At 31.1% G+C, this 16,097-nt stretch overlaps 1 protein-coding gene across 5 annotated transcripts in view; it reads left to right on the plus strand.

The window, feature by feature from the left end:
- Window positions 1–632: 632 nt before the first annotated feature.
- LOC148617096 (uncharacterized) overlaps window positions 633–16,097 on the plus strand; it is a 56,320-nt gene continuing 40,855 nt past the window's right edge. The window contains exons 1-5 of one of the 5 annotated variants that reach the window (XM_088584413.1): window positions 633–720; window positions 1,966–2,066; window positions 3,229–3,552; window positions 4,136–4,207; window positions 5,131–5,202. In XM_088584413.1, the coding sequence (XP_088440539.1) occupies window positions 1,982–2,066; window positions 3,229–3,552; window positions 4,136–4,207; window positions 5,131–5,202 (553 nt within the window). In that variant the 5' untranslated portion in view covers window positions 633–720; window positions 1,966–1,981. Of the gene's footprint in view, window positions 721–996; window positions 1,064–1,965; window positions 2,067–3,228; window positions 3,553–4,135; window positions 4,208–5,130; window positions 5,203–13,258; window positions 13,286–13,452; window positions 13,588–14,433; window positions 14,535–15,698; window positions 16,023–16,097 lie in introns of those variants that run through there. The other 4 variants (XM_088584415.1, XM_088584417.1, XM_088584416.1 and 1 more) reach the window with 4 other exon arrangements.

Raw genomic sequence — 16,097 nt, forward strand, 5'->3', positions numbered from 1 at the left:
TCACATATAATGAGAAACAGCTAAAACCAACCTGGTTATTAGAACCCATTGGAAGTCAGATACTCTTAATCAACATTTTCTTCTGTGTTATTAATGTTTAAATCCAAGTAAACAGGGTTAATAGCTGGGATATACAGAGTCCATTTTAGGTTGTAATCTATTGTTAAGTGATTATAATGATGACCCTAACCTTTAGAACAAAAAAGCCTGTATTAATTATTTTTGGTAGACAAATTTATGAACAGTTAAAATCAATTAATGTAATTTTTCACTTATTACTCATGTTTCTGAACGATTTTTACAAAAACAAACCGGGTTATCGACAACTGAAGTAGCAATCAAAGGAACCAATATTCCAGCGAAAATCAAAATAATGCAGTCCAGGGACTAGACAAGAAAAGAAAAACATACACACAAAAAAGAAACGTGAATATACAAAAGTAAAACCTCTAAAGTCAAAAAATAAAAAACTCGGACACAACTAATAATCACAATACGACGTACACACATTATAAAATATTTGAATCACAATTTCTAATTGATTTTTTTTTAAATAGTCGAAATTCCCCTTGTTAACAGTCAATATTCAAAATATAAATGAATAAAAGGATCAATTTGGCACTTCCGTCAACGTATTGTTCAATGGGCAATCATTATGTGGATTTTTGCATCACACAAGGATATTATTTATTTTTGTTTGGAATCGAACTTTTCAAAAATGTAAGTAATTGAATTTTCTACTTACAATTGCGTAATTAGAAGTCATATCTTATATTGAGGTAAAATGTATGTATATATATATTTATATTTGTAACTACATCTACTTCTACTCTATAAATTGAAAAAATAGAATGGAAAACAAAGCGAGATAATGACTCGATGATACAGAACAGACAATTTACTCTAACACAATCATAATATTTGTTATATAATAAAAATTTCATCAGTAAAACGCGTTACATCTCCAAGCATGCGCATTTTCTACCCTGCATTTCATATACTGTAAAACTATGTTTTTTCTTCTGTGGCCTTCTAAACAACTTTGACGGATGAAGTAAGTCAGGTAACACACATCTAGTATTCTATAAGTCTTCCAAATTATTGAAAAGTATTATCTTGGCATGTTCTTTATTACATTTTTTTTAAATCTTGAAGCGTTCGCTTCTGCACATTTGATAATACTGGGTGTAAAAGTCAGTTATCGATGCAGGGCAATAATTATATCAGTCGGGACAATAACTATTTATCCACCCGCGGGTGATAACGTTTTTTTTTATTCTTTTCTTGTTATTGAATAAGCATATTCATTATTATACCGTTATTGATCTGGCAGGTGAACATACGTTATAACATGTGTTCAGTACAAGAAATGAACTTAAAAAACTGAAAATAATGACATGAATACAAAATATTTAAGGTGTCTCAGAGACATTTTCAATTATCCCAGATTCCTCTTTTGGAAATATTAAATATGAATATTTATCCTTACTTAACCATAAGTTATAACTTTTGTGATAAACTATAGAACTTCTTTTCAAATTCACTTGAGCAAAGCACATCTGCAAAATTGTTGATGATTATGAATCTCTTTTTTAAAGTGTTTACATATTCGTGATGTATTTATAGGTAATGTTTCTTTTTTTTTCATATCCCCAAGGTACAGCCCTCGACCAATATCAGCCTTGATAAGGTCTCGTGCGTGATATGTGAGTCCCGGGCTGAAAGCGAAGGCGATATAGATAATGTCAATTGATGACTTTAAATCATCTCAACCAATCATTTCATACCGACTAATATAAACTACTTAAGGAACGAACTGTTTTAGAAATGACATCAATACAATTTCTATACTCAAGGCACTGTTATTCATACATTGTAACCTTAACAATTGAAGATCATGATAAATTTTTAATTTTCGAATTTCGATGCAACCAATAATTAGAGGTGATTCAATTTTAATTGCAGTCTAGCGCATCACTGAATGAGATTCGGGATCCAGAACAGCATGTTTATCAACTGCAATCAATGGTTTTTTTTGACATGTGTTAATCTGATCTTGCAACACAGTAAGTGATTCTAATAATACTTAAGAATAAACAAAAACTTATCAGATCCGATATAACATCTAAGCTACCATATTGACACGATAACTAGTTTCATATATATTTCGTTTGTCCAGTTTGTAAGTTTCATTAACAAGACGTGTTTCAATGACAATCACGTGACGTTGATCATTAAGTGTAGGTTATACATTTTGCAATAATATAGCAGATGACACTACACAAAAGTTATTTTTTTCCAAAATGAAAAACTTTCAAACGTATATCATAAACAAGTAGCAGGTTTAATATTTCGCAGATTGATACGACACATCATTAGTATTAGAAACACAATTCAGCTTGACACTGGATAAAAGTGGCTATTTTTTGTAGTTTCTTTTTTTCAAAAATAGCTCCATTTACATTCCACAAATGTCAATTCTCGCATTTCTTGTGTGGTTAGGAATCTTTGATATATGCTCATGGAAACCAATGATACTAAAGTCATGGTTTCGTCCGAATATTATGAAAAACCCGTTTTAGTCACTTTTAGCCACCTTAATTATAAACAGTTGGAAAAGAAAACACGAAATCAATTCCAACCTTATTTTTATGGTATGGCACCATATGGTACAATTTCATAAAGTTCCACACACCTTATTTTTAACCTTTTGTCAAGACACGAAATGTCTCCCTCGTCAACGACTTTAACAACATTATCATGACACATTCTTCTTGTGATCCTATAAACAATACATATTCCATGGTAAAAACGACGAAAAGATATTGTTACTATTTTTACAATATTTTTTGTGATAATTATATGTACTTTTGAGGTTTTTTTTTATTAGTACGCTTTACTTTAATAATTTTAAGATTGACCTCACTACATGTACACAAGAAAAAATACATTTAAATCAATGACAAAGATACGTATAATTACATGTTTTTAAAAGTGAAGGCTTAGAATCTCACTAGCAGCAGTAAAACCAAGTACAAAGGAAGATCAATATCAAACCACATTGTTTATAAGAAATACTTAAACATTTAAAATTTCGATACAGAAAGCCAGATATAACATCGAATAGTCCTACCAACTGCATTCATAGAATAAGCAGATATTTGTATCATTCTTCAATTGCTCCTGTCGTGCATGTGTGTATACTGAATGTTTTCTTTTTGGTTTTAGTTTCTCCTTCAATTCAAAATGTGAATATGAATACAACGATATACGCAGCTTTGGGAGAAAATGTCACACTGCACTGCATAATAGAACATAACATTAATGCACGTTCTGTGCGATGGCGACGGGAAAACACAATACTAAGCAACTGGGAAAACACAACATTAGACAACGTGAATTTTATTGATAACAGCAGATATGTTTTCCGAAAGGTTCCCGAAAAAAAAATGTTTAATCTGTTTATTTCTTCGATCAACTTGACCGACTTTGGTGAATTTATTTGTGACTGGCAATCGGAGTCAAGGATGAAAATAAAATTAGTAAAATTGGGTAAGCTAAAATAATCTCTATATTTGAAATTAAAAAGGAATATCGGGGATTTTACCAAAAAACTGATATTAGTAGTATAATACACTGGTTTGATAGAATTTTGTAAAGATCAAACCAAAGAAAATTATATTATGTTCACGTTTATGCCATTTATGATTTTCGTACGTATCTATTAATTCCAAAACCCCGAAAAAGATTCATACATAATTCGTCCACTCCTATTTACATTGACACATGCACCACAGGTATTTTTTGAAATTGGTCTAAAAAAGCACTTTAAAATTACAGTATATGTAGTTTCAGTTTAAGATTAACATATCACCTTTCAGAAATGAATACAATTGAGTATGTTACAATTGACTTGACAAGTCCTATTTACAATGTCGCGTCTATCCTTCGGGAATCTGACACCTGTTTTAACATTTTGGTAACTTGTTTTAGTGTAAAAAATTACTTTCAGTCTAAAATATCCACTTTTTACTAATGTACGTGATTTGGTTGGGTCTATTCTATTTAGCATATAGTTATTTTTCCAATAAAAAATAACAATGACATACTTTATCATATGTATAAACTATTTCAGTACTCAGTGAAACATCCAGTGCAAACCTATCTAAAGTAACCGACCTGAATGTGGAAGCCACAACGCAAAAAAGTATGTCAAAGAAGGTTTTTCTTATACTTAAAATACTTTTTTTTAATAATTATAACGGAAATTGTGTCAAACATAAGCCTCAAAAAGATTTATGTTTAAGTATAAAGAATTTTTTAATACAGTTATGCCATGTCGGGGTTTCAAATCAAACATTTTTTGCAAACGTTTATGAATTTGACAAAACCTGATATAAAATTTATAATTGAAACGCATTGGAATTCGCGCAAGAATTAATAATTAGTAGTTAAAAGGTAATTAATTGAATAACAATACAGAAGGATTTACTAAAAGCGCATATATCAAAAATTAAAAATCAATTAAAGATCATCAATATTCATCCTAATCAAAGAGTATCAATATCGTATTCTTGCCATTGAGTTTACCTTGCTTTTATTTGTCATTCAAACTGCGCTAGAAAAAAAGTGGGAAGACAATCATCGGCTATCTTATCCGTGTGCAATCTTTTACGTAGGTGCAATCATATGATCTGCATAATTATACATTATTGCACCACATTATGCTGCAGATCGTGAAGATCGGTGTCGTAGAACATTCAATTCTAGTTTCATACGAGATCAAAATGTACCTCTTAAATACTACAATAGTTTGTGTTCGTATTACTTATATAAGTGTGGGATGTTTACATTAAAATGTGAAATGATCGCTTAGCATGAAATCTTCTGTAATTTAGCTAAATCTGTCCTGTCTCCCAGTTGTATTGATTGAGAAACACTCGGGTCATCACGGTTATCCCGATGTTTTATTGAGAATATCGCAGCTTCGCTTTGTTGCCTTACATAATAAAGTTCAAAATTCAAACTAATGTACGTGTTTTGGTTGGGTCTATTCTATTTAGCATATAGTTATTTTTCCAATAAATAAATAACAATGACATACTTTATCATATGTATAAACTATTTCAGTACTCAGTGAAACATCCAGTGCAAACCTATCTAAAGTAACCGACCTGAATGTGGAAGCCACAACGCAAACAAGTATGTCAAAGAAGGTTTCTTCTTATACTTAAAATACTTTTTTAATAATTATAACGGAAATTGTGTCAAACAGAAGCCTCAAAAAGATTTATGTTAAAGTATAAAGAATTTTGTTCAGGATGAAAAATTGTTTATTTACAATACTTTACAACACACAACCTCAATGCAGAGTTTCAACCATAGCTTTGGAAGTAAACATTTTTTTTATTATATCCAAGAACAAACGACGCAAGAGCCAATTGTTTTTTTTTAATTTCATTGTCAGTAACAATCAAATGTTGGATGCACACTTTTATAAGTTTAAAAAAAAATCAATAATTGACATTGTGATTACTTTTTTACAGATGATAGAGGTCAAACTGAACATACTGTAGACAATGGTATGAACATTTATATTATGAAAAAAATTGCAATAAAGCTCTCTTGATTAAAAAAACAATGACGTCAACTCAAATGTCAATAGAAAAAAGAAACCACCAAAGCATATTCGAAACTCACAGCAGTGCAAGACAAAGAAAATAAAATACATGGCAACATGAACCCGTAACATCAAAGGGGTAGGAGTTCTTTTTGAATTCCTTGCTTTTTATTATAATGTAAACATTTTTCATGTCAATGTTTTGGGTTATGTCCAAGGACAATGTGTTTGTTATTAACTCGTGACTTGTACTATGATAAGTTTAATTTGGCGCCACGTTTCCTAACATGAAGTTTTGTTAAGTTGTTGAAACTTCTATAGTTTCCGATATGTGTTTTCCATTGAAGTGTTTGTTCGTGGTTTCATTTTTCCTGTCTCGTCGATGTCCTTGGATTATACATTTTAAATACTATTCGAATTTTTGTTTCTTTTATTTCCCATCCATCTGCATTTATCGTTTTTATGTGGTTGTGAGGGGAGAATAGATTGAAAGGCAAGGTAAATTTGGTAGTTGTGTACATTAATTACATCACAGCTAAGTATGCCGTTAAAATTGTACTGAAATGATGTACATTTATTTTGTTGTACACCGGTTGCCTTATTTCTCAGAAGAGTAATCTAACCAAACCATTATAATCAACTTGATAAGGAGAAGGGACGATAAAGGGTCCGATTGGCCTAAAATAAAGCTAAAAATCAATCATAAATGTGAATAACGAGCCTTTTATCAATCACCAATGAGAAACTTTGAATACTTCTGATAGTTCTTCCATTAAAACGACAAATGAATTGCTTGAAGTTTACAAAATATCACATATTCTGTCAATTTTGTACTTTTTGGTAACTTTTTGGTCATATTTCTGGCCAAAAATGGTATCCACACTAAAGTTGTATAACCTCATATTAAGTGAACAAATAATTATTACGTATTTTATTATATACGAATGTATAAAGTTGTTTCTAGGGTAAGGATTAAGTTTTCTTAATGTTAATAAGTTCGAAACAAACCAAAACTAAACTTACCATTGTCAGCAGTTTTTTTTTAAATGGCGTATAACCGTGGCACCATACAATTAACTAATGTCACAAAAATCATGTTTTCTTATATTTATATATTTCACACTGTTATGCACATTTTTTTTATTTTATTACAAAAAAGTTGATATTTTCAGACTATATTCAAAGCCTAGTGCCCCTACACATTTCAATTTATTTTATAGGCTTGTTCTTTCGAAACAACATCCATTACGTTGGATACGGAGCTGCTGTAGCTGCTATTTTGTTATTTTGTTGCATCTTTCATAAAAAGAGAATCAGCAAATCACGAAAAATTAAAAATCGAGACAAACCTAAACCTACAACGGAGATTGGAATAGAAGAAGTCGAATACGATGAAATCGATAGCGTGTAGCGTGTAATCGTCACAAAGAGTCTCACATGCATTTTTATTCAAAAACATTTGTCTGTTATAGAATGCTTTTTTCTCCCTCTTTATCGAGGTGTTTTAATTACCTTTAGAAACAAATGACATTTTAACTTGCATTATAAGATGTAAACAATTGAATGGTCAAGTGTGGAAGTAAAACAGTTGATTCTTTTAAAGGAACAATAAAAGCGAGAGTATCAAAACCAGCGGAATATGATGAACTTTGGCCGTAGAATACATAAATATCATTGATACATGAATGAGACTATTAACGGAATAACATTAAGAGACTTGCCATGTGTATACCGAGTTCACATCTATCATTTATCATTTTTATGCAAGCGGTTTAATAATATTACAGAAAACTTATTTTACTGCTCTTAATACTTGATTTTGATTGTAAACCTGAAGTTCTATTCCCTGTTGACAAAACTCTTTCAATTGACATCATTAAAATATATATTTTAAAACAAAACCGAAAAAAATGTGCAGAAGAACATGCTCTTTTCTTTGTGTTTGATGAAAATAAAACAAATATATGTTGTACTAGCTGCTTTTTAATTTTCTTAGTTACTAAAAGAATATGAAAGCAAAAGTAGAAATTTTGAGAAATCAAATAGCACAAATGGGCGTTGATGACTTCAGTTAAACAATATTAATAAAACTCAAGAAAGACTGTATGAAGATGGTTTAATCGTATTCTCATGCAGTTTTTATGCGATTGGATAGAATATGAATAAACCATTGATAATCTCATGTGTATGGCCTTATAAAAGAGCAGTAAAATTAAGATATTCAGATATTTAAAGTAATCAAGGGAACCAAGGTTATTGCGGTAATCAACAGAATGCAATCCAGGGACAAAGACCAGACATGGAAAACAGACATACACAACAAAAAACATAAAGTAACTAAAATCAAACATACAAAGTAACAAAAGCAAATGAGCAACTCGGACTCCACTAAAAACTGGGAGCATGAATCAGATGCACCGGTAGGGTAAGCGTCCTCTGCTTTTCTAGAAACAACCGCCGAGTTGCTCATAAAAAGTCAAGTCCAGGGTAGACAAACGAGGAAGGAAAACTATGACCCGTTGAATGAATCAGTTTTCATGGTGCAGATGGATACACCATAACGATCCGAGAGTTTATGATAACGACCATAACACTTCTGTACGGATGACTTCAATTTTGTAGCAACATAATCCTGTTCTAGAAGCCTATTTGTTAGAGTTCTAGCGCGATACAAAACGTCTGCGTAGTTTCAACAAGCCCTGGCATAACGTATGAGTTGTGATATGAACACTCCATCCGCAGGTGCTGAAGGGATGTTGCCACAGATGAAAGCAAAGTTCACAAATTTTGAATGAAGTCATCACGTTTTTGGTCAATAATTTTCCTTTCCCATCGATTTCTAAGTGCAGGTCAATATATGAGGCTGACTTTACAGTGTCTGTAGTATCCTTTATCTCTAGTTCTTTGGGGTAGATGCGATGTATCAAATCCCCGAAATTTGGATTGTTTAAAGATAATACGTCATCTACATAGCAGAAACTGGGATTAAAAGGTCCAGCCAGACGATATTCTTTCTTTCGGATCAGATCAGCTATGAAGGCAGCCTCATAAGAGTGGAGGAATAGGTCATCAAGTAAAGAAGCACAATTTGTTCCCATTGGAATGCCGACCGTTTGTTGAAAAACACGTCCACCGCACTGGACAAATATGTTGTCGATTAAAACTTCCAACATCTTCCTCTGTATATTTGGAAGATGATTTGGAATTATTTCATACAAAGTATGAGGAATATCTACCAAGAACTGTATATTTTTATCTAGGTGTACCATCGTTTTTGAAAAAAAAAGAACGATGTATAATGTTTTAAGTCGGGATTTTAACTGAGTATGTGGAATAGAAGTATACAGTGTTGAAAAATCATAGGTTTTTATGCTATTATATTCTGATAATAGTCTTGAACTGATTGTCTCCAAAAAGATCTTTCGAATTTTTCAGGATCCACATTGAATTAATACCACTACGGGAGTAACAAGTGTTGTGGTAGGGGTGCAGATCCTCTTTGACAGTTATGAGTATAGAAGTTAAAAGTTGGTGGTACATTTTTGCAGATCCAGCTATGAAACGTTGTTTGTATGAAATCTTGTGGAGTTTAGGAATCCAGTACATAGACGGTAAATCACAATCATCGTCCTTGGTAGAGATCCAAAAGAGGAAAACACAGATTTATGGTTTTCCACAATCTAATTGATAAAATTTTATTTTACTAAGAATGTTTAATAGCATTTTTTTATATAAATCACAATGTTACGCTGCCCTTCTTTATATTTGGCTCGAGACTGCTAATACAATACCATTTATCCCGTAAAATAAAATGCCTAAAATGCTTAACATAAGTATTGCAGAGGATCCTGCTTCTATCGGAGCAAAGGCAACCAAGATTTGAAATTACGAGTTTCGTTTTTTTTTTTTTTCTGAAACAAAGTGATTAATATGTGATTACTTATCCGTATCGTGGACTATTACTTGTAAATACCTACTTTTTCTCAAATTTAATTATAATTCAAGAAATCAACGACTAAAATGTATGGTCAATCGGCGTCTGATCAAAATAAACTTGAAGATTGTGAAATTGGAATTGTTGTACTTTTCAATATGAAAACATCTTCCATAAAAAGAAATGGTTTACAAAAGCCTAAGTGATTTCCTTTCAATATTCGACAACAAATTAAAACTTGATTGTTTTATACTTTGCCTTATACAAATTGGGTGTAATTATCAATTCGTCCATAGCTGACAATTTTGATCGATGACTAATAAGTTAAGACGAAAGCAAACAAAGGAGTTGTGTTAAAGAAACAACAATCCTACACAACCGTAAAAAAGCTGCCAACGAAGTTTAAGGGCTTTAAACGAACAGTGCGATCAATGACTGTCCTACACCAGGTATCTACCTTTGACTGGCTCTGGAACGACGAAATGGAATTCACACTATACATTATGTACAAAACTCAGAATTAAATATGCTTTACAAAGGCTTAAGGTTACGTACCTGGGAAATGTATCAAATTTGATATTTTTTTTATTCGAACACTGATACAAATTAAACTATTTTCCATCCTTGTTTTGCGACCATATCTAAGAATTTAATTTTGGACTTATGATATTATAGACGTTTCTGGTTATATAATTATTATTATTATTATTATTATTATTATTATTATTATTATTATTATTATTATTATATATGTGTTTTGTTTCGTTCTAGTTAGTTTATCAATAAGATACTAGTATTATGTCACCATGATACAAAGTTTTACTATAAAAGAAAAGTAACATTGCAGTATATATGCTTACAGGATGACAGATATTTGTAAAAGTGGTCAAGGTGAATTTGTGGAATTCAAATAAATCACACAAAATATGCGATATTCAGGTAACCATTCCACACCATATTTTTTGTGAATTATTAAAGTTTAAAAACCATTGTTGTTCTTGAATAAACAACATTACAGAAAATCCAAACACTTCCGTAAATACTGTTCAAACCACTCGAAATGGATGTAAAATTAAGCACTATTCCAGGAAATAATTCAATCTTTGATCAAATTTCAGTTATATATAATCAGTATTTTTTATATCAAACTCGCAGTACCTAATAGCTTATATAAAATAAAATAAAAAATGAAAAACAATTTGGAATACTGGAACAAATTAAATGACATTACGATCATCCTATAGCGAGTCTTTTTTTTTAATTTTCAATTTTTGTCCATAAAAACATTTCTGATGACTGTGTGATGGCTTTGTTGTGTTTAGTTTTAGTTCTTATCTTTTTGATGTCATTTGATACTCGATGCACACATGATTATGTCAAATAACGTTTATTTCTGGATATGGTCTTTTGCAAGGTGAGACGATAAATATAGAATGAGGTCACGTGCGCTCGTCGTAATTCATTATCTCCTTATCCATTGAAGCGTCTTAAAAGTAGCAGCATCATAGACATATTGAAAAGAAAAGCAATAGACAATTTGACGTCACTATTTACTATGTTTAAAAAAATAGTCGTGCTCTTTAGGGGACAGAAAAAAATACACATGAAGGCACGGGTATTTATCCTCGGTGCAGATCAAAGATCGGGTTATCTTCCACTAGGTAGAGAAAGACTTTAATATTTCATACTCGTGAAAGATAACTCGATCTTTAATCATAATGACCTATCATACATTTACCAAAGTCCATTGAAACTTTTAGAACGTGGTTTTTGCTCATCTTTTACACTAATGTTTCTAAAAACAACCTTAAAAGAATACCTACTCGATCATGTTGATGTCCATTAATATATATCAAGCATTACACGAAAACTGTCCTGTCCATTGAATATATATTGAAAATGGACGATCAAAACAACTGCATTTTCAAATACATATATATCATATTTTTCGGTCATATCTTAATTAATTGAATTTAAAATTTTAAGTGATCCGTTCAACATTTAAAAAAAATATGTTTAACATTATAAAAGTATTTGGACTGAAAATATCTAACCTTTGAAATATTGGACTCATGTTTAGCTCAATAAAACATATAACCTGTTTGCGTACATATGTTACTTACTAACGATTCGCGTTAATTTGAGCAATATGAATTGAACATAAATAACATAAAACACGAGAAAATCGGCGATGCACTTTGTTCTGAAGTGTTACTGACTTTGGACCTTATATAAAAAATGATCGTCCCTACACTTCATTCATTTTTCTCGTTGCTAAATATTGATAATTCGATCTTATCCCGGAAAATAAAAAAAAAAATGTGTTGTTAATTTATCATACAGGGAAATAATCCCGTATTTTGAACCCTAACTCATCGGTAATGTAAGTATTTGTTTTCTTTTTCAAATGTCCAAATGTTTTGATTTCTTCAAAGGCCCATAAATAAGACTTTGCACTGTACACAACTGATCAAGTACAGATGCAGTTCTTAAAAAGAAATAATATTTGACGGACATTCGGTATATATAGGAGCATTATTTTGACCGGTTAATACTATAAGGCAAAACTTGCATATGATGCTTGGATCTACGTTTTAATCAATAATCTGTTCTGTGGTTTCAACTTGGAAGTAAGAAACATATGTCGCTTTCATGTCCCAAAAAAAGCCAAATGTTCAATTTATGCCTTTATGTTTCTCTTATGATCAAATATTGCATTTAACTTGACTTGATATCATGTTCATTCACCTCGTACAAATATTTTATTAACATGAGAAAAATAGATAAGTTGTCTTTTTCATAATTATTTTATATACTTACTCCCAGCTAGCAAAAAAAAAAACGTAGTAAAAATATTTAAGAAACGTTTTCTAAAAAAGACTGAAAACATTTTTAGAAATCTTTTTAAACGTAAAAATGTATGGTTGCAGCAATATTATAATAACGTTTTCAATACCATTCACTATAATGTTATAATAACGTTTCCTTAAACAGACTGAAAACATGTATCCATCTGCGCCATGAAATCTGATTTGTTCAACGTATCATAATGTTCCTTTCCTCTTTCGTCTACCATGGACTTGACGTTTTATGAGCAACTCGACGGGCGTTTCTAGAAAAGCAGAGGACGCTTACCCTACCGGTGCACTTGGTCCATGCTCCCAGTTTTTAGTGGAGTCCGAGTTGCTTATTTGCATTTGTTGCTTTGTGTGTATGATTTTAGTTACTTTGTGTTCTTTGTTGTGTATGTCTGTTTTCTATGGCTGGTTTTTGTCCCCGGATTACATTCTTTTGATTACCACTATAACCTTGATTCCCCTGATTATTCTTAGAAATGTGTTTAGAACGTAAAAATGTATGGTTGCAGAAATGCTATTATAACATTTTCAATACCCATTCACGTTGACAATATGTATAGTGTAAATGTTACAAAATTTCCGTCAATTGGACATTTCTTTCACACAGGACATGAAGTAATGTTATGAATTCGAAAAATAATGTTTCAAAATAAATGTCCTAGCCAGATTCAATGCAAAATATCAGCCTAAGTACTCACAAACATAATAATAATATTCATACAACTATCATGACATTGAAAATGGTTTAAACATCTATAAACATACATCTATAATGCAAAACTGTTGGAAAGTACACACTTAAAAATGATTGTAAACTGCTGACAACAAATGTCTATATTCTTTCAGGAGATAGATGTTCACACAACAAAGAACGTAAATATACAAAAGTAAAACCTCTAAAGAAAAAAATGAATGAGAAACTCGGAAACAACTAATAATCACAATACGACGTACACATATTATGAAATAGTTAAATCACAATTTCTAATTGATTTTTTTTAAATGGTCGAAATTTCCCTTGTTAACAGTCAATGACTATTAGCAAAATATAAATGAATAAAAAGATCAATTTGTCACTTCCGTCGACGTTTTGTTCAATGGGCAATCATTATGTGGATTTTTGCATCACACAAGGAAATAATTTATTTTTGTTTGGAATCGAACTTTTCAAAAATGTAAGTAATTGAATTTTCTACTTACAATTGCGTAATTAGAAATCATATCTAATCTTGAGGTAAAATGTTTGTATATTTCTTTATATTTGTAACTGCATCTACTTCTACTCTATAAATTGTAAAAATACAATGGAAAACAAAGGGAGATAATGACGCGATAATGCAGAACAAACAATTTACTCTAACACAATCATAACATTTGTTATATAATAAAAATCCCATCAGTAAAACTCAACGGACGTGTTACATCTCCAAGCATGCGCAGTTTCTACCCTGCATTTCATATACTGTAGCAATATGTCTTTTCTTCTGTGGCCTTCTAAATAACTTTGACTGATGAAGTAAGTCAGGTAACACACATCTAGTATTCTATAAGTCTTTCAAATTATTGAAAAGTATTATGTTGGCATGTTCTTTATAACATTTTTTTTTAAATATTGATGCATTCGCTTTTGCACATTTGATAATACGGGGTGTAAAAGTCCGTTATCGATGCAGGGCAATAATTATATCAGTCGGGACAATAACTAGTTATCAGCCCGTGGGTGATAACGGTTTTTTTTTAATTCTTTTCTTGTTGTTGAATAAGCATATTCATTATTATACCTTGTTGATGTGGCAGGTGAACACACGTTATAACATGTGTTCAGTACAAGAAATGAACTTAAAAAAAAACTGATAATAATGACATGAATACAAAATATTTAAAGTGTCTCAGAGTCACATTTTCAATTATCCCAGATTCCTCTTTTGGAAATATTAAATATGAATATTTATCCTTACTTAACCATAAGTTATAACTTTTGTGACAACCAATAATTAAAGGTGATTCAATTTTAATTGCAGTCTAGCGCATCACTGAATGAGATTCGGGATCCAGAACAGCATGTTTATCAACTGCAATCAATGGTTTCTTTTGACATGTGTTAATCTGATTTTGCAACACAGTATGTGATTCTAATAATACTTAAGATTAAACAAAAACTTATCGGATCCGATATAACATCTAAACTACCATATTGACATGATAACTAGTTTCATATATTTCGTTTGTCCAGTTTGTAAGTTTCATTAACAAGACGTGTTTCAATGACAATCACGTGACGTTGATCATTAAGTGTAGGTTATACATTTTGCAATAATATAGCAGATGACACCACACAAAAGTTATTTTTTTTCCAAAATGAATAACTTTCATACGTATATCATAAACAAGTAGCAGATTTAATATTGCGCAGATTGATACGACACATCATTAGTATTAGAAACGCAATTCAGCTTGACACTGGAATAAAAGTGGCCATTTTTTGTAGTGTCTTTTTTTTCAAAAATAGCTCCAGTTACATTCCACAAATGTCAATTCTCGCATTTCTTGTGTGGTTAGGAATCTTTGATATATGCTCATGGAAACCAATGATACTAAAGTCATGGTTTCGTCCGAATATTATGAAAAACCCGTTTTAGTCACTTTTAGCCACCTCAATTATAAACAGTTGGACAAAAAACACGAAATCAATTCCAACCTTATTTTTATGGTATGGCATCATATGGTACAATTTCATGAAGTTCCACACTCCTTATTTTTAACCTTTTGTCCAGACACGAAATGTCTCCCTCGTCAACGACTTTAACAACATTATCATGACACCATTCTTCTTGAAGTCCTATAAACAATACATATTCCATTGAAAAAAACGATAAAAAGATATTATTACTATTTTTTACTATATTTTTTGTGATAATTATATGTACTTTTGAGGGTTTTTTTATTAGTACGCTTTACTTTAATAATTTTAAGATTGACCTCACTACATGTACACAAGAAAAACTACATTTAAATCAGTGACAAAGATACGTATAATTACATGATTGTAAAAGTGAAGGCTTAGAATCTCACTAGCAGCAGTAAAACCAAGTACAAAGGAAGATCAATATCAAACAATATTGTTTATAAGAAATACTTAAACATTTAAAATTTCGATACAGAAAGCCAGATATAACATCGAATAGTCCTACCAAGTGCATTCATAGAATAAGCAGATATTTGTGCCATTCTTCAATTGCTCCTGTCGTGCATGTGTGTATACTGAATGTTTTCTTTTTGGTTTTAGTTTCTCCTTCAATTCAAAATGTGAATATGAATACAACGATATACGCAGCTTTGGGAGAAAATGTCACACTGCACTGCATAATAGAACATAACATTAATGCACGTTCTGTGCGATGGCGACGGGAAAACACAATACTAAGCGACTGGAAAAACACAACATTAGACAACGTGATTTTTATAGATAACAGCAGATATGTTTTCCGAAAGGTTCCCGAAAAAAAAATGTTTAATCTGTTTATTTCTTCGATCAACTTGACCGACTTTGGTGAATTTATTTGTGACTGGCAATCGGAGTCAAGGATGAAAATAAAATTAGTAAAATTGGGTAAGCTAAAATAATCTCTATATTTGAAATTAAAAAGGAATATCGGGGAGTTTCCAAAAAAATGATATTAGTAGT

The sequence above is a fragment of the Perna viridis genome, chromosome 5, assembly GCF_037379345.1.
Source record: "Perna viridis isolate PV_CMFRI_1.1 ecotype Kerala chromosome 5, ASM3737934v1, whole genome shotgun sequence".
Taxonomy (NCBI): domain Eukaryota; kingdom Metazoa; phylum Mollusca; class Bivalvia; order Mytilida; family Mytilidae; genus Perna; species Perna viridis.